Here is a 22,870-nt window from a genome sequence, read left to right as displayed (position 1 = left end):
ATTGTCCCATCTATACCCGATCAGGCGGCAAGGCGATTGTCTACCCCCCGACTGCTACGGTAACCCTTTCTCTCTGCGGACCCTGTGAGATTAAAATTCACAGACGGACTGTGCTGGGTAAAAAGGTCGCTTGCTGTGGGCGAATGTCGCCTTTATGATTATTTCTTCTTTCTCGATATCGTTCTTTTCCACCCCGAATATATGATAAACGCCATTGCCGAACTTCCGGAGTATCACCCATCAACCATCATCTCTTACGTGAGAGTCGTCCTATAATGCCAACAGTCTTACTACCCTCCTCGGCCGCAGCATTTGCGCCGCGGTCCTCGCCCAATGTGGTCCTGAGTGCCAAGATCGAGCCCTGGTTGACGGCGACCTTGAAACGAGTTAACCGTGTCAAGAGACCACTGAACAACGTCACACAGCATACAAGATGTCTGACGGAGACTCTGTCCTCGCCACATGCTATCTGGACTCTGTGCTCCATGATGTTTCCGAAAGCGCCAGACTCGGAGCTTCGAAAGGATGAAAACCCACTTGTGGAAGCGATCTTCAACTACCAGATGATCCACATCGAAGCATATGTTGTGCATGTCGACATGGTTTCTCAGAACGAGGTCGCCTTCAAGCTGACCCCGGAGACCATCGAGGCTCTGGTGGAGTTCCACCAGGACGTCTACTCTGTGGATGCTGCCACCAGCACGTGGGAATGGAGCGAGAAGAGACAGCAGCTGAAGAAGCTACAAGAAGAGTTTGTTCAGGCTGCTAACAGATTCGTCTACCGCACCAATGTTCAAGCCCTTGAAGGGCTTGAGGAGGACGGTGCAGGTGAATTGCTCGGGGGTAGGAGTGATGAGGCCAAAGCGGCGATCGAGAGCCTCTTTGTCCCGTTGCGTCCTCCACCTCCTCGCGTGGTGGATGTCCTTCGTTCCACTCCTATCCTTCCCAGCTCGGTCGGAATGGACACATGGTGGCAACCTCCAATGCAGCAACCCGCGTCCATGGACGCCTGGAAGGTACTACCATCCAGCCCAACCACGGCCAGCACAGGGGATTCTAATCCGAATTTGTGGGCCAGTCTCAGTGGTCTCGATGAGACGCACTATTCCTCCTCAACGTCATCTTACAGTCAGCCCTTCACCACCTCGCCATACGACTCGGACCCGTACTATAGCGCCGCTGTGACGTCTGCCGCTATGACTGCTCTTCCACTACCGAGCATGTTGGTGCAGCCTTGCGGCACTGCCGCGAGTGTGTCGGGGTTTGGCTGGGGCGGTCGATATCAGGATTTTGCGCTGATGACGATGTAATGGATCCATGGCACCACTGACACTTTGATGTTGACGGTCGGCCTGACTTTCATGTGTCTTTGGATTAGATCCCCGGGTGCCGACCAGCAAAGTCACCGAGACTCCTCTACAACCTATACCGGCAGCATACAGTCCCAACGACAACACGGGCCACTCTCCTACGGATACCCACATCAGACTAATTGGCATCATTGACGGCGTTCACACTCTCAACTTTGCGACGAAGAACCATGATACTCCACCTCGTTTTTGCTTTGCGCGTCCTGTATTCTGTCCTTGGAAAAACCACAACTACAGTCACACTTCGGGTTTCTCTCGTTTCTCCTTTAGCCAGCACTTGCAGCGTTCTTATTTTTCAGTTCATTGCATCAAGAAGCGGCGGGTCGGCTGTTTGTTTTGTTCCTTTCTCATGCTACATCCCGCATTATATGTCATGAAGACCTGGTATGCCTCACGGCTTGGGATATGATTTGGATGAAATGTTCACCCTCCTTTGTATTTCCTTCCTTGCTGCATTATCAACAGGTACAGTGGGAGCGCATGACGATGCTTGACTGGATTCGGCTTCTTTCTGCATTCCATTGTCCTGCTGACATCCTCCCCTTTTTGGTACGGGATACCAGATTGAAGTCTACGAACGTGGGCTGGAAAAGGATGCTCTGCAGCGCTGCTTATACATCACATCTGGCATGTGTATGTTAGCGGGTTTGGCGTCCTCAGGGGGTAGGGTTCGAAGGATTCGAAGGACGCCGCATTGGCCTACAAGGATGGGAAGGTTCGCCTGCGGCAGATATTCCGATCAGGGCTAAGTACACGCTGGTCTGTGACCTCGTGGAAAGTCAGCCCACTTGAAGCCAGTGCGACTCTTTTGTCCGGTCGTCCCCTATTCCCTGTGTGTCGCATGGTAGGTTCATCCCCTACCGTCCAGGCTGGGTTTATAATATTACCTGGATGCGCTCGATCCATCATTCCGTTTCCACTGGATGGAAGTTGTGGATGATGGCGAGATTCGGATGCTGGCACAGTCATTCACTTCTTTGAAGGGCTGGAACCCTCTGCTTATCTTCTCTCCTCCCAATAGGAATGTCATCATTCTTTCTTCGCACGCATTGAAGTACTTGCGCGAGATGTATCTAAATTGGGAAACTCTAATCTAAACTACACAATCCATATCGATTTGTGGCAACCTGCTCACGAGGGGCGAATGCCAGTTTGACTGGAAATGTAGTCTCTGATTTTATCAGGGGAACGTATGTTGGAACATCATAGCACTAGAGGTAGAGGATTGATTCCTTGGGTGCATTGTGTACTTTGTACCTCTCTACTTTGTAGTGGAGTACCAAGCAAGACACATGACGTCAGCCCCATCCGGCGGACCAACACTGGACGAGCAACTTAACTCCACGGAGATGTTGGAAAATCAGCCGGCGCGGATTTATCCTTGATTTATTGGAACTGCATCATTCGTAAGGCGATAGAATGGGCTTTTGATGTCCCGATGCATTTGACGTCCTGATTCTTGTGCATGACTATGATTCATCGCACGTACATCCTGTCGACACCCAGATGGAGTAGCCAGCAGTGCTGAATTGCAGACTGAACAAAGGCGGACAACGCTGTCGGATTTAACCGGTCATTTCTTTGAGTGGACAGTCCATATACACAGAGAACTGCAAGAAATATCGACGAAGATAGGTTCCAAAGACGTGTGACCCTACCAGTCCGTCACCAATGGCATCCTTGCAAGAAGCATTGCAATGCCTCTCTCCCGCAACATGGGACAGCATCCCTACCGACTCCGCCAAACTACGAGACTACGTCAACGACATCTCCTCGAAAGCGCGCCTGATCGTCGACTCCGTACCGGAGTCTGCCCCCTCCCGCAAACAAACCCACTACAACTTCGACTCCAGCTCCCCCGCCGCATCGCGCATCACCCCGTCCCTGGCCCGCACAGGCTCCACAGATCCCAAGCTCGCATCTCTCCAGCGCGAATGGGGCAAACCCCTGAAGCTCGCCGGGTCCAAGGAGAATCCGCTCGAGATCCCCATCTACAAAGTGCAAGGCGCCGATGGCAAGGGCCATTGGTTTGGGCGCCGGAGCGTGCACGAGGGGCTTCCCTTCTCGACGTGGAAGAGGAAGCTAGCGAGCGAGATGGACGAGACGCTTGAGGCGAACCAGGCGCGGATACGGAAGGGGCGGGTCGCGGACCAGGCGGTGCGCGGGATCGGGGCGGAGCGGCTGATTGAGCGGGTGAAGGTGAAGGACGAGCAGGGGGGGCGGGATCTAGGTACTGTCAATGTGTATCATGTCTCTGCGCAGTTTCCGAAGCCAACTACACCGCGGGACTTCGTGACTCTTATCATTAACTGGGAGACGGAGGTGAATGGGGGCAGCGAGGGTACTGGTGCCGGCGCGGGCGCGGAGGCTCGGCGCCGCGGCCGCAATTGGATGATGGTGTCCAAGCCCTGTGAGCATCCGGATGCGCCGCCAAGGCAGGGGTATATTCGGGGTCAGTATGAGTCTGTGGAGTTCATACGGGAAATCCCAGTCAACAAGCCTTCGGTGCAGCACGTGCCGCTTGAAAAGGCTGTATCTCCAGCCAGGAGCGACGACAATCTGCTTCGACAAGGCGCCTCTGCGGATCCAGCTGCGCAGAAAGAGGCTACTGGCAGCAAAGCCGGTCGACCGCGAGGAAAGACGGAGTCGGCGGTTCTAGAGAAACGGGATGAGACAGCCAAGCATATCGATGACCTTGTTGGGGATGACGAAGAAGATCCGTGGCCAGTGGAGTGGATAATGGTGACCAGGAGTGATCCGGGTGGCAATATTCCTCGTTGGATGGTGGAGAAGGGGACCCCCAAGAGTATCTGCACCGACGCAGTCAAGTTTGTCGATTGGGCTTGTCGTGATACAACCACACGAGACAAGGACGAGCGCGACAGCCACGGACGAGTTTCTTCAGAGAAAACGGTAAATAGTCCGTCGCTGGACGGCGACGAAGATAGTACCGACTCGGACGACCTGGAATATGAGGAAGAAGAACATCATGGCCTGATTGCCAGTTTCGCGTATCTTCTCAACGCAGGGCTGGAGCGATATGCGCCGAAGGCTGTCCTGGACTATCTACCACACAGTCCACACCGTACCCGTGAATCTTCAGCCCAGTACAGTTCCCCTGATGACACCGACGAGCCCAGTGAAAAAGAAACCCCATCGAACGTTGGCGCGGCGAATGCCAAGGGTGGCACAGAAGGCCTCGAAAAAGATGCCAGTACCAACGCCGACGCTGCGTCGCAAACCTCACAACCAGTCCCAACAACCAACTCCGTGCCTACGACTCCCCTCTCGGAACTCGCCCACGACAGCATCTCTCCGGTGGATGTGATCAAGATGAACAAAAAGGGCAAGCTTTCCTCTCACGAGAAGCAGCTCGCCAAGCTTGCACAGCGCAAACGCGAGGTCGAAGCTCAACTGGAGACCATCCGGAACGAGCTCCAATCGCTCCAACTCGGTTCCTCACCCGAGGTGGATACCAAGAAGGCTCGAGCTGCTGCTGATTCTGGCGCAAGCGACCAAGCCAGTAGCAGCGCTGCCAGTACCGATCTAAAGCAGGGCGCGGTTGAAGGCGCTTCTTCATCAAGCAACAGCCACCATAAGCATAAGACTAACATCGAATCAGCGCACATGCACAAGGTCGCATCCAGCTTATTCCAGCAGGAATCAAAACTCCTTAAACAGCTCGGGAAAATCGAAAAGCACCAGCTCAAGGAAGCCTCCAAGATAGAAGCGCAGCAGCGCAAGAACGCCGACCGCGAGGAGAAAACGCGGTCTAGGTCTGAGACGGATGCTCTACGGCGGGAGGTAGATACGCTCAAGAAGGAGGTCGAGCGGCTGCGGTCAGAGAGGCAGAAATGGCTAGATCTGATTGCGTCGCTGCAGGCTGAGAATACCAGGTTAGTGGCACGGCAGGGTGGTAATGGCGAGGGGTCAAAAGTTTGACCTTACTCCTAGCCTACTTGTGCATCGGGGGATCTATGGACGTTTCAGTATTTTGATCACCGACGTATGTCATGGGACATGTAAATAATAGCTCAATCATCAAATTGTATATCCTAATCAAGCCGTTGTAAGTACAGCAGAACTGTTCACGATGACAGTTCTCAGATAACGCCATGCACCGGGTATCAAAGAGTATCCTGTGTCAATACACATATTCTGAAAAACCTCAACCATTCCATCTCGCGGCATTTCCTTTGAAAAGCCTGCTCTCTGGCCTCGCATACCAGGCCAAGTTCTCAGAGGCCACCGTAGGCCTATAGGCAACCGCAAAGTCCGATTGACTCTGGCTCATTGCCTGCGCTATCCGGAGAACCCTTCTTCGACAAGAGTAACTGTAAACGGACCTCGCACGTGCAATTCGAGCTACCCTGAATCCAGGGACGCGCAACTCCAGTGCTATCCAGCCCTACCCAATCCATGCCCCGAAACTCGTTATTCCTGCGTCTACCCCCAATATTAGCAACCCAGCGTTCACTCAACAAGCACAGCAAACAAAACTAACCTCAGGTGGATTTCCAGCCCCGCGAACCATCTTCTCAATCATCGCAGCCCGCACCTTCTCCTTTGGCTCGCCCATTCCCAGCGCCATGTACGAGAGCAGCGGCGGGTGCCCAATATACGACGCATAGCTGTCGCGGATGATGTTGGATTCCCATTCATACTTGGTTGTGTCGGCGTGGCCGGTGCCGACGTGGCGGGCCTGCAGGGCTTCGAGGTTTTGGAGGGTGCGGAGTTTGTCGGCCATTTTTTATTATGCGTAGGATGGGTATTTTGTGACAGAGGGGTGTTGTGGTTGTTGTATGTTGATGGGAAAGAATTTCGGTTGGGGAGTTGTTCTAATGCAAGAGATATGAATATATCACGTGATCTACGCGGAATCGCCATGGATGTCAGTTGGTAGACCTACAAATCGTCGATGAAATTTGATTCCGGACAGTGGCGTGAGATGGTTTTTGATGGATTGTTTGACTGCAGAGTCGTCACTGCCGTCCCGTATCGCCTCTTTGGTGCATGCGCATTTTGATGGCCTGCCTGCTCGCAGCAAGCCTACCATCTACCCGGATGGGTCGAGAGAATGGATCCCCATGTCCGGGATCGTGGTTGTAAAAGGTTATATCTTGTCTCTTTCTTTGATATTTGTGGTTACTGGCTGATATTTACGTAGGGGAAAATACTGTTTCGGAGGAATTAACCTGTGTAGCAGTCACGTATGCATCCAGGCGTTGGTCCCTATTCATGCTTAGGATGATATTAACTGTTTGATAGTACTGGTGCAAAATGCCTTCCTGCCTCACAGGTATCCAAAGTCAGAGGCCTGGTGCTACACGACTGGCACGCGGAGGTTCTAGCCCTCCGCTCATTCAACTACTGGCTTCTGTCTGAATGCCACAGCCTGCTGGCCCAGGAACAGCATGCAAGATCAAGCTCAACCGATACACCAGGTGCGGCATCTTCACCTTTCATCCGCCGCAGGAAGTCCGCCGAAGCGCCCAGCACAGCGCAATCAGAACCAGCCCCCGCCTGGCCCCCCTTCGAACTCCAACCCGACATCAAAATCTACATGTATTGCACCTGCGCCCCCTGCGGTGACGCAAGCATGGAGCTCTGCATGGCCGCACAAGACGACCCAAGACCCTGGGATGTCGCACCGGGACCCGAGCGCACCAAGTCTCCCGGCCCCGGCCCAGAACTCCTAGATGGCCGGGGCTACTTCTCCCGCCTCGGCATCGTGCGGCGCAAGCCGGCGCGCGCCGACGCCGAAGCAACCCTCAGCAAGTCGTGCTCGGACAAGCTCGCTCTGCGGCAGGTGTCGTCACTCCTATCGTACGAGGCGAGTCTGCTCGTTACGCCGACTCGAAATGCGTACATCGAGGGGCTGATCCTGCCGGAAGAGGAGATAAGCCGCGTTGGCTTCGAGCGGTGTTTCAGCGCCACAGGGCGGATGAAGACGCTGAATGGTAGGTTCTGGCCGGCGCGAGATGATAGCGTAGGACAGTACGGATACGGGTTCCAGCCCTTCAGGGTCCTCTCTGTTCCCAATGACCTGATCGAGACGACCTGGCCGTTCCGGAAACCGAAGCCCACGTCAGCAGAGGCTACGACCCCAGCGCAGACGCCGCCGAAGAAGAATAAGCCGGGGAACGTGTCGGCCGTGTGGGTGGCCGCACCCTCACTGCCTCATCCATGTCCCATCGCATCGGACAACGGCTCCAAGTCCTTGCCGGTGCTACGGGGCTCGAGGACGGGCTTGTACGAGACCATCATCAACGGGGTGAAGCAGGGGAATCGCGCGGCGTCCGTTACGACCCGGGGTGCTTCTGCGTTGTCGCGCGCGAAGCTCTGGGGCTTGCTTCGCGATATAGTGCGGTCATCGTGCTCGGGGGATTGTACGCTGGAGGTTGTTGATGGGGAAAATGGGTTGCATGCGGGGAATTTCCCAGAATCGGGGCCGTCTCTGCAGGATACGGCTCTTTGTCAATTGATTGCAGCGTCCACGTACGAGCAGTTTAAGAAGACGCCAGTGGCATTGATGCCGTCCGTCAAAGCACGGAAGGATGCCATTCGAGAGGCCAAGGAGGCCTTGAAAGGATGGATCCCTAATGAAGGCGATGGACAATGGGGACTGGACGTTCTCATTGATCCTAAAAAGCGCAAGCGCTGAACTGATTCTATAAGTATCATACGCAGAACAAACATATGGGGTGATGAAATGCAAGGGACATTCATGCACTTGCAGTATCCGTCAAAACGCCCTTGCAGAAAGTATAACCCTTGGGAAACCATCGACCCATTATTACAAACTTTTATCCAACATTATTATGTATTACATCAAGATGCGACAGTGCAAGTTCCAAGACAAAGGGCGTCGCCATCTTACTGCCAGGCAGGCAAGCAATCAAAGCTCAAAGGCTGCATGACTAGTAGATGCCCGGGATGATTCTGCTGCGTACCAGAGATGTATAGCGGTCCCAGTCGGCACCATACTTCCGCTTGCACTTTTCCTCATCACGCCTCTCGCGGTGAAGAAGCAGAACACCGAAGTAGATCATGTAAAAGTACGTGAAAATCATTCCCCAGCCGCGAGATTCCGGCGTCTGGACAGCCTGCTTCTGCATCTCACCAGAAGCCGGGTTAATACTCTCAATAATCGCATACCCTGCAACGCCGGTTGGAAGGCAGTAGGACCAAGACATGATCCAGTCGCCAAGGTAGTTGATGTGACGTGCGCAACCCCACCAGCCGGAAATGAGCAGCTTGGAGCCGGTCTTCGTCTCGATGTACTTGAGGTGCTTCACGCGGGGGTCATTTGGATCGGTGCGGAAGCGGTTTTTCTGGTTATTGGCACCACGGAAAATCGAATATCCCGCGGCTGTGACGGCAAAGACGATGAGGATCCCACTTAGGCCGAGCTCAGAGGGGTAGACACTGAGGTATCTGGTTTGGAAGTTGTAGAGGAACGGAACCCAAACCATGTCGCCGAAGGAGAGCATGAAACCGAACCCGTCCATGATGACGTCCATGGTGGTCAAAAGAGCTGGTTCCATGTAAAGACCATCAAGGACGTAGAAGGCCTGGAACGCAGTGGTCAAGACGATCGAATCGGTGATGTAGCCATATGTGCGGTATTGATGGGCGATATTCGACAAATTCAGAATGATCCAACCAAGCAAGCCAGGTCTCATCTCACACCACACCTTAATGTCAATCGTCCGCGCCGTCTCACTCACGAACGGAATGGGCAGCTTGATTCGGGGGTTAAGCTCCCGGCCAATGAAGAAGTCATACAGGACGTTGCCTGTGTGTCCGCCAGGCGCCAGTTGCCGGAGCTCGGGATTCAATTGACCAGGAGCGGGAACCGAGAAGCTTCGGAGGTAAACGAAAATCGCGATGGCAGTGCAGATGATGAGGTTGGCAGTGATCACCTGCACATAGTTATCCCAGAGGAAAGTCCATACCGCGAATTCCGCGCCGTACAAGTACGTGCCCACCGCACATCCTGACAGGATCAAGACAGACGACAGGAATGCTGCGGATCGTCAGAAACATACCGACCATAAGTGCCAGGGAGCGCGAGAGATCGTTACCATTGAATTTGTACTTGAGTCTCCCCCCACACGCCAGCTCAGTACCTTCAACTTTTGTGCCAGGGAGGAACACCTGCATGAGCAGGCTTAGCAAATAATAGCTCAGAACCCACAGGGTAACCTGAGTATCATAGAGAGCTTTGATTCCATCCTCCGGCCAGCCGACCTCTTGTTTCAGTTTATCAATTGACAGTGTCGATGGGTGCAGAAGCGACGGCGCAGGACAACCCGAGATATCGTTGCAGAGGAAGGTGAACGCGTAGAGCAGACAGGGTAGGCCGAAGATGATTCCGAAAGCTCCAATACTTTGGAAATCAACTTATCAGCTTGACAGGTTTATGATCTTTCAATGGTTACGACGACGTACGGGCCTTGAAACTCATATCCGCGCTTCTCTGGAACGGGTTGAATTGGAACCTTTGACTTCTCTGGTTTCTTTGACGCCATTGTTCACGACGACTCACGTCAAGAGCAGGTTGGAAAACGGGCAATTGGTCCTCTGTGTCGCAGAACGATCTAGGGGGCTTGAGGTTTAAATAGAATTTCAGGACAACCCTAGATAGCGCGGATCAGCGATCGGACGCAGCCCACCGAACCGACCATCGACGTATGAGGCCGGATAAGTAGAAGCCGATAGCTGCGTTCGATGTCTTGGCGCTTGAGACGATACTATTCGTAGAATTGACTAACTGCAGCGCATCCCTAAAATAATAACGTATAAAATGATTCTGCCTAACAAAGGCGGGATGGGATGGCTTGTGGGAGCTTCTCCGCACGTGGAGATTGGAGAATTGCGACCGAAATGCCATTTGGCCCGTATTACGCAGCTTCATCGCGATCCAACCTCTTGTGTCTCTCTTTCATCCTCTTTTAGCTCGTATGTTTTCTTTCCTATTGTCGGCTTCGAACACGCTCCTTCTTGCAATTCCTCTATCCTTGTTGTCGCGTCGATTCAACAAGATACCGCTTGTTTTTCGTCCCACGGGGATTGACTCCACAAGATGAAGTCGCTGGCTGGCTCATTCCTGGGACTCCTTTTCCTTCTATCAGCTCCTATTACATCAGTCTACGCCGCCTCTGAACCTACGGGCAAGAAAGATGGGCTCTCCCCCTGTGTTGTACGCTCTCCGGCTACCGGCCTCTACTACGATCTGAATGCGATCTCGATACCCCGTCCGGATCCCTCGGACGGCAAGAAAAGCAATAAGAACGCGCCGAAAGAAAGCTGGCACGCCAAGGGCCATGACTATCATGCCAACTTTACACTGAATATATGTGCACCCGTCGTCGAAGACATAAAGGATGTGGTGGGGGTAGAGCGCGACAGGTGGAAGAATATCAGCGCCTACTACGAGAAGGAAGGGAAGATATACTCCATTGGGTAGGTTTGATAAACATACAGTGCGATGTGCCATGTGTCGGCTGATCGTATTGTACAGGGAACAAGCCGCGCAACCATTCTTCCGCGGCCGCAAGCTCGTGTTGAATTACACTAATGGCTCACCTTGTCCTGGCGAGCAGATCGGACATAGTTCGCGGAACAAGTCGACGATCATGTCTTTTCTGTGCGACCGGGATGCCCTTTCCCACCAGGCCATTGCGTCTTTCGTCGGCACCATGGATCAGTGCACATACTTCTTTGAGATTCGAAGCTCGGCCGCTTGTGGCAGCATCGGCCACGCCAACGGTGAAGGCCTGGGGCCGGCGGGCGTTTTCGGCGTGATGTAAGTCCATGTCACTTTCCCTTTGCCGGACAGAATACTAATACTGCCAATCCTTAGTGCTCTGATTGCTGTCGCCGCGTATCTGGTTGGTGGTTGTGCCTATCAGCGAACAGTCATGCACCAGAGAGGGTGGAGACAATGTCCAAACTATAGTCTGTGGGCGGGCATCTTTGATTTTGTAAAAGTGAGTGTCTTGGCTTTGATACCTTTCCGGTCATCTCGCATTCGATCTGGACGTGGCGTCCTGAGTCCCTATAAGGAGTTTGGTAGTCCGAGGTTGCCCATTTCCCGATCGGACTGACCTCTGCTTTGGCTGGTCTGAGACTCGGGGTGCAGTGAAAAGGCGATACACTCTTTTCCATTTCCCATACCTTCTTTCAATAGTTTTCTACCCATCTGAATCGAGCATGTGTCTTGGTTTTGTTCGATCCCATAGTTTATATAGATCTCTCTATTCATGTGGCATCACTCCATGTCATTACTGATCAACTTCATTCGAAACCGCTATCCGGCTTGAAAATAAGCTGACCCATCTCCTCACTCTCCAATAGGACATGTTCATCATCCTCTTCTCCTCCCTGGGCCGTCTATTCCGTGTCAGACGTTCGCCAACCCTCGGACACGGCCGCGCAAATGGTTCTAGCGGCGGTGTCATCGGGGCGATCGGCGGCCGTCGTGGACGAGACAACTATGCCTCCGACGTCGACGCGGAAAACCGCCTCATAGACCAATTGGACGAGACCTGGGATGATTGATGAATGAGATGTTTTTCCTCTGTTTCCTTGAGGTTTATGATGTTGGTCGATGTCTGTCTTGCTTGCCTCCTGGCGTACAATATGAGCATGTCCTAAAAATTTGGTTATGGCGGTTTCTTTTGCTATTTGTCGTTAAGACCTCATGTATTGGAAGATTCGGCTCGTGCCATGACGAGTCTGGTAGATGCTGCTGTTGTTTGTCTCAGTATATATCTTTCGATTCAACTCGGTATATAACCAGTCATCCGTGTGCGTAAGAATCCGCACGCTGCTCGTTGCCTCATTGTCTAACAAAGAACAATGGGATAGCCGCGTAGAGACCATTTGACTCTTTCACATGATAAGCAGGAGGAACAGACTGACCACATGTGATTCTGGACGCCCTTTGTGGCTACCCATATGGTAAGCACTTACTGTGATGTATCTACTTGTGATCAAGCTGTGGATCAAATGAATTTGTTCAGGTACCTGATCAGGAATGAGTCTGCCATCTGACGGCATGGACCCAAGCTCCATTGAGGAATTCCTTGCAAGAGCGGGTTGAAGCTAAGCATGCCAACCTAGTAATTGGTGTATGAAAAACCAATCTACTCGGATCACTCAGTAGTCATGAAAATGATTGCGCCATAGACTCCAGAGACGGCTTATTGATATGTCGATAATCCGATTTTAGAAACGGCCGAAACCCGGCAGCAATTCTGTTTGCATTAACGTGGCGTTTGATCATTCATAGTTTCTATATTTTGAGGGCACTCTGGATTTGGAGGTACCCTGAGAGCCAGATCAGAGCTCGACCCGGCCAACAAGTAGCCGGCTGTGATCGATATTGATATCGAGGAGGTGTGGTAGCTGGCACATTTCCAGGAGCACCTGCTGCCATGTCCCAGGTTTCAACTTCACCAGCCAGAAGTTGTTCTACATGGAATCTGCGGTTGCTATCTATGACTAATGAGAGGAGCAGTTGTTCTAAAGTAGGGCGTCTAAGTCCCTTAAAGCCTCCAGGAATAATTATCCGAGACTCTCCCTAATACAGTACGGCACCTAGCAGGTGTCAGGATAAGAGAGAATCGCAGAGCATAGATGCCTCTTTGAGCGGAGCTGGGCTGTTATAGCGAAGAGAGCGCTAGATAGCGTGTAAGTGGCTTAGGTTATAACGAATTGAATGGGTAAAGTGCCAAAAACTAGCATCATTGGTCTAGTGGTAGAATTCGTCGTTGCCATCGACGAGGCCCGTGTTCGATTCACGGATGATGCAAGCCATATTCTTTTTGCATATCTACATACCATTATGCTCGAGCATCTGACCATTATATTCTGATTTCAAACAGGGACATCTATTATCTCGCTATTATTTTTGCTTTCATGTTTGACCGGACTCCATCTTGTTTCGAACGACCGCTACTCGCGATGCTCCATCAACATGGCTGACACTCTTACCTACAAATGTGGCCTGTAAGTGCTCAAAAAAAACTGGTAGCTTCTCTTTGATTGAGCGTGTCATCCTTAGTGCAGGGGCCATGCTAATCTTCTCTGTATCGTTTCAAATTGACCAAATGCCCGAAGGCACTTGGGAAGACATTAAAATAACTATAAAGGAATTTCCAGTGGCCTGATTGGTCGGTAAGCGGGTCAGCGTGGCAACGAGATTAGACGACAGAGACAAAGAAAGTAATGGATCAATATATATAGCAGGGATATACAACTTAGTTACACAAACAGTTCAGCATAGTTCAGCATACAGAGCATATAGAAGTCGTGAACTCCCCACCCTTTTTCCAAGACACCAAATTCGCCCAACCCGAACCGCTCGCAAAGACAAAAAAAAAAAAGAAACGGTAGCAATACTCATCACTGATGGGACCCTTGATTCATTCCCGTCATTCCCAGATCATAACCCCCCAGTGGTATGCCAGTATCGCCAAACCCGGACAAGTCTGCAGTGGCATTTTCGCTACTGGGAACGGAAGCCGCAGGGTTGGGATCAAGGCCAACACCTGCACCGACAGGGTCGAGATTGAAAGGTAAGAACCAAGCGCTCGGTTGATAGTACTCTCCGGTGCCCGACGGGGCGTTGGGGTCCATGTGGCCGGTGAAGAGCGCAGCAGAAGTGTCCTGGCTTGTATGGGGGACTGCCCCACCAGGAGCGGAAATTCCTGGGGTATCAACAGTCGCGAAAGCGGCAGGGGGAGGGTCAATCCCTGCAAAGGACCCATAGACAAACTGCCGATCCAACTGCGGGAGTTGATCTTGGGGAATGCTGAAGTCGAATCCGGTTGGCCCTAAGGATGTTGTTCCGCCTTGTTGATCGTACATTGTCGGATGCGGGAATCCCGTACCAGATGTGCCTAACATCCCCGGAGCATTGTTCATGTTCACGTCGACCACCGATTGCGGAGGGATTGCCTGGTCTGGAGGAGCAATACTCTTGCTGTCTCTTCTTGGATGTGGCCGACGGGGAGTGCTGTGCTGTGGCACGGATGGAGAGAGGCTTGCGAAGAAGTCTTCCACGCTTTGGAGCTCGGGCTTTTGACCCATCACCCCGTCATCGGCATGGTCCTTTTGCCTGGCGTCAGGATCTTCCCAGTGAAGTCTTGAAACACCGTGAGGATATTTATCGAACCAGTCGCCGTACTGGAACATGGGGGTGAGCTGATTGCCGTTCTGGGTGACGACGGCCCCCTTGATAGCCGCATCTGCGAACTGCCGATAACGATCTTTGGCACTCTCAACCATGTAGTGAAACATCCCCCAATACTTCTTCATTTTATTGAGGTACCGATAGGTGTGCCGCAAGTTTTCTTTCGACCGAGCTTCCAATTGTGCGTTCTTCGAGAAGATGCCCCAAATGTGCACCGTACTCGCCGAGTAAGCAGAATATCCCGCAAACGGCGCCGTAAGAGGATAGGCCGACGCGCGGTCTATTAAAACAGAAATGTGGTGTGCTGCCTCGACAGCGGCGCGCCCAGCGTTGCTGAGGAACGATTTGGGCATATCCTTGGGAGGCCGCCCTCCAGGTGAAAGCGGAATGGCGAACTGATTCAAGAATAACATGTTCTGGTGAATAATGATGTGGAGATAGAGGAACTGGTTGGCGATCTTGTCTGCAGCGTGGACCTGTAAATTTTCAAATGTGAATGCCAAATGACTGGGCAGGGTGGCGGAGAAGTCTTCGATTTGCCGTTTCAATTTCATATAACCCGACTCGGGCGACCATAGAGGATGCGGGTCCTTTTTCTTCCCACCAAGATTGAGATAATCGACTATGCGACCCCATATTACCACAGCTCGAATGATATAGGCTGACACGCCCATGTTATCTTTGGCATTAGACAATTGACCGACATCATCCGGAACGGGGTTTGGAATGTTCCCTTCCAGGTCCTCCGTTGGCCCCGGTATCTCCAATTGAAATGAAGACTCCTTGATAGGAAGCTGGATCTGCAGAAACTTCTCGTTTCCAATAGGTGGACGCTGACTACCAGACGAGTTGTAGCGATCCATCAAGTAACATGCCCACATCGTACGTCTCCTGATCTCCCGATCCGTAAAGCTGAGCTGTGCACCATTGCCTGAACCTTGATTCAGTAGAGGATCATAGTCTAGCTCCCTGTGAAGCTGTAAAGCATAGGCCATGCGGAGTGCCTGACCACCAAAAGACCAGCTCCGCCCACCATGGCAGGTTCCGAACTCGTGAAGGCCCAATAGTAGAAAAACAGTCAGAATGGTTATACTCGGTTCATCATGTCGGCTCAACGCGATGGCAGCGGCGGGATTTGCCCAATTCTCGCCACGGAGGAAGGGTGGATCCGAGCTAAGCTGCGGGTGTGTCGAAAATCGTGCCGAAACAGCACAAACGGCCAGGATCAGTACGGGCGGAACTGTCCTCGCTTTCAATCGCCGCATGAAGCTTGGCTTATGAAGCAAGAGGTATGACTGCCCGTATACACAATCGAAGAAGACCTCCGCCAGATGTTCCTGAATCTCCAGTGACGGTAGAAACTCGGCGCCTTCGGTCGAAAGACCCATTGCGTCGTTGCCCTTGCCCTCGCGGCGCATGGGAAATGTGTCTTGTGGTGCTCTCCGATCCTCATGCGCCCATTCTTCCATCTCCGCCGCAAAAGCTTCGTCCGCCGATCGCTTCTTTTGTGTCTTGGATGCCTGACCCGGTTGGGGGGGTCGGACGACTGATCTACCGATTGCGGCCATATCCCGGGGCTCGTCTTTCGGAATAGTCTTGATGACTCTATCCTCCATACGCTTTAACCGCTTATCTAGCATCGCCATGTAATCCGTCCGCGGAGCCGCCTTCCTCGTGGTAACCTTGTAGACACAAGGAATTCGAGAGCGCGAGCAATGCTTGCATGCGGGCTTCTCCCCCGAGCACCGGATCTTCTTCCTCCGACACGCAATACACGCCAAAGGTAGACGTTTCCGCTCCTTTCCAGCCTTGGTTTTCATTTCGCTCCATGGGGGCTTCCCGTCGGGGCCGTTTTCGTTGGAATTATGGGCATCATCGCGTTGGGTAGCATGAGCTCCGTCCTGTGAAGCAGTTGGGTCTCCTGCCGTCTGGACGCTCCCTGCATCTCGTGAGCTGGCCCGACTTTGGGTGTCGAAATCCTCCGGAATCGCGCTGTCCTCGTGGGGCAAAGTCGGGCCAGCAGAAGAGACCATGGGAGACTCCACAGACTCGGGTGGGATCATGACGGGTGATGTAGCCCCAGCAGCAAGACTCGGGACATTGTTTGTGTAGGCAGCAGCGAGAGCAATGAGGCCAGCTGAAGGATAGTGGTAGCTGTCTGGAGAGATTCCTTGGAATTGGATGGGATTGCGGGATAGGCGGTAGATGCTGGTGGGTATGGGGAAGGGTCGGGCTTGGCATCTGGCCGGCGTCGGATTATTAATCAGATTGGTACGTTCGAAAGAAGGAACAACTTTTGATACTACTGGGTATAGAATGAATGATACTGATGAAGGAAATGAACAGGAGCAGCGAGGGAGTGTCCCTGCTCCCAGAAACTGATTCTGGAAACCTATATGTTGTAGCTGGACCGCTCTGGGGCAATCCAAACTGCAACAAGTAACCGCTAATCGGACAGGCCTAAAAAGGGCTTACTAGAACATGGATGTCGTCTATTCAGATGCGCCATGGTGGAGCCTAATATTAATGGGCATTCTTCTCATACTATACACATGTGACACCGGATATGAATCATATGACACCTCCACAAACAGGTGGAGTCCTAAGTTCTACATTATAGCCTGAATAGAGCTGGTATGGTCTCTAAAGCAACAGCACCACCTTTCGACCCCTATTGTATGTACCGTCCTCGAAGTCTCAACTGAAGCCGGCGGCTGCTACGGGTCATGCATCGAACGTCAATCCCATAGAACGTGGGATCTCACTACTTCGTCCGCGAGGCGGGTGCGGAAGTCTCAAGAGCGGCCAAGATCTCCTTCCCCAAGGTATATATATTGTAGCTAGGAAAAGCAATCCAGAGTCCACTGTCTGCTGTTAGAACCGGTACAAGGCGGAGGATTAGAGACCAGACTTACTTAGGAATGACCCACAGAGTAATCAATGTGAAAGCATCATTGTGTCCAATGTTGGCAAATCCGGAGAAAGCCTCGTTGAGCCCTGATATCTCATTAGCTGGTTATAGACTGACGAACACTATCTAACTCACAGTAAAGGACCGTTTTACTCGAAGTCATGATGGAGGCGCTGTAAGCTACCAGGAGCGCCGTCGCTCCAGTGCGCCCAGACACGACTTTGTCGCCCTTCAACATCCACAACAAACCCTTGCGAGTCTTGCGCTGTTTTCCACGTCCGCCTGTAGTCATTGTCGCTCCATATTTATAGATGATGAAGAGGTAGTACAGATAAGCCGCCGATTCCACAAGGTTCAATACGGTCTGCGCGACAGTAAAGCCATTCCGAGCGTTGAACGCCGGCCAGCCGTAGATATAGTCAATTGTCCCATAGAGTGCGTACGGGGTCCAGACCGGCGAATGCAGCTTGTGACCTGGCATGGAATGCGGTCGCAACAACACGTAACCTGAATCCCATAGGACCAAGGGAATCGAGACCAGAAGCCACAAGGTCACAGCCGTCGATGGGGTGTGCACCCATCGTCTAGTGACAATTCCGTTGGCTGACGGTCCCGGGGATTTCGACCTGGACCTGGCACGCGATGGCGATGGGAAATCGCGGGGATGATGTCTAGTGGAAACCATATCTGTCGCAGTTGTCTAGGAGGCTGTATGGTGGCACATGCAGAAGCCGCTTTGATTTGCGTGATTAGTGTTCAAAAGCTGTAGTTAATGATTTATTGAGAAGCGAGAAATACTATAGTCAAGAAAGGATGTCGCGATGCGAGGAATGCTGAGTTTGTGGCATGGGCCGCATGGCGATGGGCCGACTGACGGGTGGTGACGTCGTGAAGACGACTGTGTCTATGGTGCGTAGGAAGTTTCCACTGAATTGCAGGTTGCCATAAGGCATTACGCATTATGATACCATGATATCTCAGTGCTGTCAACGAACGCATCAGGTATAATGATCCAAGCTTCCTATGTATCTAGCAGACTAAAAGAAAAGATCCACAAGCGACAATCACGTGCACCAGTCCCGCCCACTGATTGATGGACCTATCCAGATCCCCAACGCAAGACAAATTGGTTGATCCTCCTAATCATTCATCTGCAGCGGAGGCTATGTCTCCGGTTGGCTTGCACCAGTTTTCGCTGCCGACAATTTTCCAGAGGCTTTAAACTATATACAACTCATCTGCCATTAGCAATTACAGGATATTGGCGTGTACTTTGATGGCCTACCACTGCTGATTGAGGCAGGATGAATCTCGAGAGCGACCAAAAGGTTGGAGCCCTGGAGAAAGCGACTTGCACTCAATCGCATTCTGTTAGACTAATGATAGGACAGAAGGTCGACAAGCTCGCTCGCATCCGGGAGAACCAACGAAGGAGCAGAGCAAGGAAGCAGGAGCATATTCGCGACTTAGAGCAGAAGCTGGCCTGTCTACAAGAACAAGCACACAAGAAAGATGTCGAGCACAGATTGGCCGCACAACGACTCGAAATGGAGAATAGAAAGTTGAGGTACCTGCTATCTTACTCAGGGATACCACCTCAAACGGTCGAGGAATATCTGCGGACCGGTGATGATCCCGCCGTGACCCAGAAAGTTGCGATCCCGGCTCTTCGACGGTCTGAGTTCCAATCGGAAAACTTGCGTCAGGAGACGAAGTGTTCGCGTCCATGTGGAGGCAAATCATCCAATACTGTCGGTGAATTCCAAAACGGCGATGGTGGTCTCGAGATCCAGAAAGTTGCAATACCGGCCTCTCGACTGCCTGAGATCCAACCCGAAGTTCGATGCCAGGAGCAAAAATGCTCGCGCTCATGCTCAAGCAGGCCACCTCAGGAAGTTCAGGAGAAACCGCGGCCTACATTCGATCCTCTTATGACGGAGAAAGTTGTATTACCACCTCTTCAACGGCCAGAGATCCAGTCTGAAGCTCCTTCCCAGGAGACAAAGCCTTTCCTCCCTTGCTCATCATCGTCGGATAGGTCAGAAAGGGATGCCAGTCCTGCCGCAGTGCAAAATCAACTTTCCGCTAAAGATGAACCATCAGACACGCCCGAGCCGTCAGGAAAGACTACATCTCGAGAGTCTCAGGACCCATTAGAACACCACAGACTGCCCCCACTCTGTGACTGCGCACCTGGAGACAACGAAGCAGAACGTTTCCCTAACAACGGGGACGCCCTCAATACTACTCTCTGTGCAATAGCAGATGAACTGATCCAGCAATACAACACTCGCGGCATGGACATCACGGAAATTCGCAAGAGGCTATGGGCGGGCTTCTCCAAAGGCCTCACAACAGAAGAAGGATGTAGGGTGCAGAATCAGATTTTGTTTCAGGTTCTGGACGAGATTAGCAACCACTGATGGGCTTGCTTACTATTATTACCCGTTATTGAGGCATTATCGCATTATGTACAAGTGCATGTGTCAAAATTTCTCGTCATTTCCACTGCTGTCGCCTGGCAAACCACCTGACGACATATACCAGCGCCAAGAGCACGGGAACTTCGACGAGAGGACCGACTGTGGCGGCTAGCGCTTGGTCGCTGTCGACGCCAAATGTTGCAATTGCTACTGCGATTGCAAGCTCAAAGTTGTTGCTCGCCGCCGTGAAACTTTGTGTGCATGACAGCTTGTAACCGAAGCCCAATCGACGCGTTACTAGGAGGGTGATGAGGAAAATGACGGCGAAGTAAACGATGAGCGGAGCGGCGACTCGAACGACTGATACAATCTGATGGACGACTTGCCTGCCTTGGGAAGCAAAGAGTACCAGGATTGTGAACAGAAGACCGATCAAAGATAGCGGGCTAATCAGCTTCACGAAGGTTCTGTCGTACCATTCATCGCTGATGAGGAATCTTAAAGCGAAGCGGGTGACAATGGCTGCTCCCAGCGGTATACCAAGGAACACACCAACACTCTTTGCGGCCAACGAATATTCGATGGTCAGACCGTCGTCTCCGTCTCCGATGACGCGAATGAAAAAAATCGCGAGTGGAGCAAATAGGACCATTTGCAGGATCGAGTTGATTGCGACCAGAATCGCACAGTATTCACCGTCTCCTCCTGCAAGACCAGTCCAGACAAGGACCTGAAAGCTATTAGCCTGCATGTCCAGATTATTCCACTGTATGGACAAGGGACAAACCATTGCAATACACCGTGCGATGCCGACTAGGATTAAACCTTCTCGAAGTCCTCGCTCGTCGGGGAGAAACGCCCATGCTAAAGCAAGCTTCAAGTGGTCAGCACCAATCTTGCAGCATCAGCGAAGTTTCCGACATACCATGAATAGAGGCGCGATAATCCAGTTCACAACGATACTGAATGCAACTTGAATCCAGAGTGTTTTTTCGCGGAATGACCGATGGAGAGTCTCGAATCGCACTTTACACAGAATGGGGTACATCATGACTAGCAGGCCGATTGCTATAGAGTGTGTGAGCCATCATCCGGTCGACTGCGTGTTTCGAAACCAGGGGCATACCTATAGGCACCGACACACCAACGAATTTCCCCTTGTCCAGAGCTTTGCTCGTGTTGGGAACAAAGTTACCAAGGATGATGCCAATAGCCATAGCCAGGAAGATCCAGGCCGCCAGGAATCGATCTAGGAGGGCGAGCTGCTTGAATGCAGAAGTTGGACCCTCCGTGGCCGCATCGTTGTCAGATTTTGAGGCATCTGGCGTACTGCAAGCTTCGATATCGCTTGGATGCTGAGAAGGCGATGTGCCGTCTTTTTCCCGAGTCATGGCGAAACTGCCCTAGAATCCTCCAAATCCTGCAATTATGTGTAGCAAACTCATATAACAAAGCAATTCAAACTCTGACTGAATGTAGTCACAAAATCTACGGATTGTATTCCTATTGACAGCTATAGCTACTGCTCTGACATGAAAATCCCCATGGCCGATAAAGCTTACTGAAAACTGTAAGTGCTGTAGCCAATCATGGCACCGGAGTGACATGTTGTAATCACGTGATTCAGTGCCACTCTCTATTGTGTAGGTCTCTAGAGAGGTATGCGCATGTGAAATCAACAGGCAAGAGCCTAACTTGACTGCCAAGATAGGCTTGTGCTGTGGGGGTGAGTCTTCACCAGAAGTATCGAAGGCAAGGTCTTTCATAGCACAAGTCCATGCTGTACTGAGTCGAAGTAGCGAAATGGAATTGAGAAATATCTATACAAGGAGGACGGGTGCACGTCGACCCTAATGTCTGTTGGATACCCTTGAGGCTTCCAGGGATGGTGAGCTTCGGTAATAATATACCAGGCTTGGTATGATCTCATACATGCCAGCATCAGGCAGCTGCAAATGTAGAGGAACCTTCGAGGATAGTCGATAGACATGGCTTTAAAGCATTCCACTAACTTCCTACTCTGCGGCTAATCGTCGGCTCAGCAGCGGGCATAGCCATCATGGACTTATATCTCGGCTACGTGATACATCCGTGATTTAGTGTCTGTGCTACATGGTTGTTCTTGCTGTGAAGCCTGTAAGCTTGTGAATTGACTCTTGAGAATTCATTTTTCTTCTCCAGGCGGACTCCACGGTCCCCGATTAACCCCACACTGGGCGTCGGCTTTTGACCGATGCAGAACTGTTTACGTACGGATACTTTTACGGGTAAGGTTTACAAACTGCAAAGTACTCCAAATGACACGGAAGGGGCCCAGACGGTCTGATGTTTGGCGGTATTGATGATTCAGGGTGCTCCTAGAAGCTCAATCCTTCTGAGCTACTTGAATCGGCGTGGGAGTTGAGTACTCTACGTTCGGGATGATATTGGTCAACAGTAGCCGGTACCCGAGTGAATAAGGTTCCGAGTGATGATTCGGAACTTTTCTCTGGTTCGAGATCATCTCTACTGAAGTCTGTCAACTGGGTAGTCCTTAGCCCGTGAGGTGATGCCGAGCGGTTTGCACCGTACCTAAGGAGTATAGCGGCAACTAGCTGAAAATAAGTGACGTTATCAAGCAGAACGCGAGAGCTGATGACTTGGTTATCTGCTGGTAATATCAAAGGGGCGGATCCTAGATACTACCATACATGCTCCATACTCCATACTCCATACTCATAGCCACAGCTGCATATGTCGGGTTCTCTCCCCGCGGGAACCCCACAATCGACGGAAAAACTGCGGATTATGCGCGTCAGACTAACGGTGAGAAATTTCAAGTTTCGGAGAATCGGAGTAATTGACCATGTAATGTTCACAGCAGACCGGTCGACTGAGAGGATGTCAAGCAGTAATGTGCGGCAGGTCATGCTAGATCTGATAGTATGAGGGCAAGGCCGAAGAAGATGTCTCCCTTCGGCAT

At 51.8% G+C, this 22,870-nt stretch overlaps 10 protein-coding genes and 1 non-coding gene across 11 annotated transcripts; 6 read left to right on the top strand and 5 right to left on the bottom strand.

Annotated features, from left to right (window-relative positions):
• Positions 1 to 275: 275 nt before the first annotated feature.
• NFIA_019060 (uncharacterized protein) lies at positions 276 to 1,310 on the top strand (the record flags this gene model as incomplete). Its single annotated transcript, XM_001265100.1, has 1 exon — positions 276 to 1,310. One exon carries the CDS (start codon positions 276 to 278, stop codon positions 1,308 to 1,310), a length of 1,035 nt encoding a protein of 344 aa, XP_001265101.1.
• Positions 1,311 to 3,041: 1,731 nt separating this feature from the next.
• On the top strand, positions 3,042 to 5,312 carry NFIA_019050 (uncharacterized protein; the record flags this gene model as incomplete). The annotated part of the gene is made up of 1 exon (XM_001265099.1): positions 3,042 to 5,312. The coding sequence occupies one exon, from the start codon at positions 3,042 to 3,044 to the stop codon at positions 5,310 to 5,312; it is 2,271 nt and encodes a 756-aa protein (XP_001265100.1).
• Positions 5,313 to 5,804: 492 nt separating this feature from the next.
• Positions 5,805 to 6,117, bottom strand: NFIA_019040 (splicing factor 3B subunit 5 family protein; the record flags this gene model as incomplete). The annotated part of the gene is made up of 2 exons (XM_001265098.1): positions 5,805 to 5,816; positions 5,875 to 6,117. The coding sequence occupies 2 exons, from the start codon at positions 6,115 to 6,117 to the stop codon at positions 5,805 to 5,807; spliced, it is 255 nt and encodes an 84-aa protein (XP_001265099.1).
• A 211-nt stretch (positions 6,118 to 6,328) lies between these two features.
• NFIA_019030 (tRNA-specific adenosine deaminase) lies at positions 6,329 to 8,034 on the top strand (the record flags this gene model as incomplete). Its single annotated transcript, XM_001265097.1, has 3 exons — positions 6,329 to 6,482; positions 6,538 to 6,580; positions 6,639 to 8,034. The coding sequence occupies 3 exons, from the start codon at positions 6,329 to 6,331 to the stop codon at positions 8,032 to 8,034; spliced, it is 1,593 nt and encodes a 530-aa protein (XP_001265098.1).
• Positions 8,035 to 8,290: 256 nt separating this feature from the next.
• Positions 8,291 to 9,904, bottom strand: erg24B (c-14 sterol reductase; the record flags this gene model as incomplete). Its single annotated transcript, XM_001265096.1, has 3 exons — positions 8,291 to 9,399; positions 9,458 to 9,762; positions 9,825 to 9,904. 3 exons carry the CDS (start codon positions 9,902 to 9,904, stop codon positions 8,291 to 8,293), a joined length of 1,494 nt encoding a protein of 497 aa, XP_001265097.1.
• A 554-nt stretch (positions 9,905 to 10,458) lies between these two features.
• NFIA_019010 (putative vacuolar sorting receptor (Mrl1)) lies at positions 10,459 to 11,936 on the top strand (the record flags this gene model as incomplete). Its single annotated transcript, XM_001265095.1, has 4 exons — positions 10,459 to 10,838; positions 10,897 to 11,181; positions 11,239 to 11,365; positions 11,733 to 11,936. 4 exons carry the CDS (start codon positions 10,459 to 10,461, stop codon positions 11,934 to 11,936), a joined length of 996 nt encoding a protein of 331 aa, XP_001265096.1.
• A 1,184-nt stretch (positions 11,937 to 13,120) lies between these two features.
• Positions 13,121 to 13,191, top strand: NFIA_019000. Its single transcript has one exon. It is a non-coding gene; the product is annotated as a tRNA-Gly (tRNA).
• Positions 13,192 to 13,784: 593 nt separating this feature from the next.
• Positions 13,785 to 16,637, bottom strand: NFIA_018990 (putative C6 transcription factor; the record flags this gene model as incomplete). The annotated part of the gene is made up of 1 exon (XM_001265094.1): positions 13,785 to 16,637. One exon carries the CDS (start codon positions 16,635 to 16,637, stop codon positions 13,785 to 13,787), a length of 2,853 nt encoding a protein of 950 aa, XP_001265095.1.
• Positions 16,638 to 17,338: 701 nt separating this feature from the next.
• On the bottom strand, positions 17,339 to 18,170 carry NFIA_018980 (uncharacterized protein; the record flags this gene model as incomplete). The annotated part of the gene is made up of 3 exons (XM_001265093.1): positions 17,339 to 17,438; positions 17,490 to 17,571; positions 17,621 to 18,170. 3 exons carry the CDS (start codon positions 18,168 to 18,170, stop codon positions 17,339 to 17,341), a joined length of 732 nt encoding a protein of 243 aa, XP_001265094.1.
• Positions 18,171 to 18,789: 619 nt separating this feature from the next.
• On the top strand, positions 18,790 to 19,908 carry NFIA_018970 (bZIP transcription factor; the record flags this gene model as incomplete). The annotated part of the gene is made up of 1 exon (XM_001265092.1): positions 18,790 to 19,908. The coding sequence occupies one exon, from the start codon at positions 18,790 to 18,792 to the stop codon at positions 19,906 to 19,908; it is 1,119 nt and encodes a 372-aa protein (XP_001265093.1).
• A 76-nt stretch (positions 19,909 to 19,984) lies between these two features.
• NFIA_018960 (arsenic resistance protein) lies at positions 19,985 to 21,299 on the bottom strand (the record flags this gene model as incomplete). The annotated part of the gene is made up of 4 exons (XM_001265091.1): positions 19,985 to 20,638; positions 20,696 to 20,782; positions 20,834 to 20,976; positions 21,035 to 21,299. The coding sequence occupies 4 exons, from the start codon at positions 21,297 to 21,299 to the stop codon at positions 19,985 to 19,987; spliced, it is 1,149 nt and encodes a 382-aa protein (XP_001265092.1).
• Between the last annotated feature and the right edge of the window lie 1,571 nt (positions 21,300 to 22,870).

This window comes from Aspergillus fischeri, genomic scaffold (genome assembly GCF_000149645.3).
Source record: "Aspergillus fischeri NRRL 181 1099437636249 genomic scaffold, whole genome shotgun sequence".
Taxonomy (NCBI): Eukaryota; Fungi; Ascomycota; class Eurotiomycetes; order Eurotiales; family Aspergillaceae; genus Aspergillus; species Aspergillus fischeri.
Note: the sequence above shows the minus strand (reverse complement) of the source record. Positions and strands in the feature narration are given on the sequence as shown.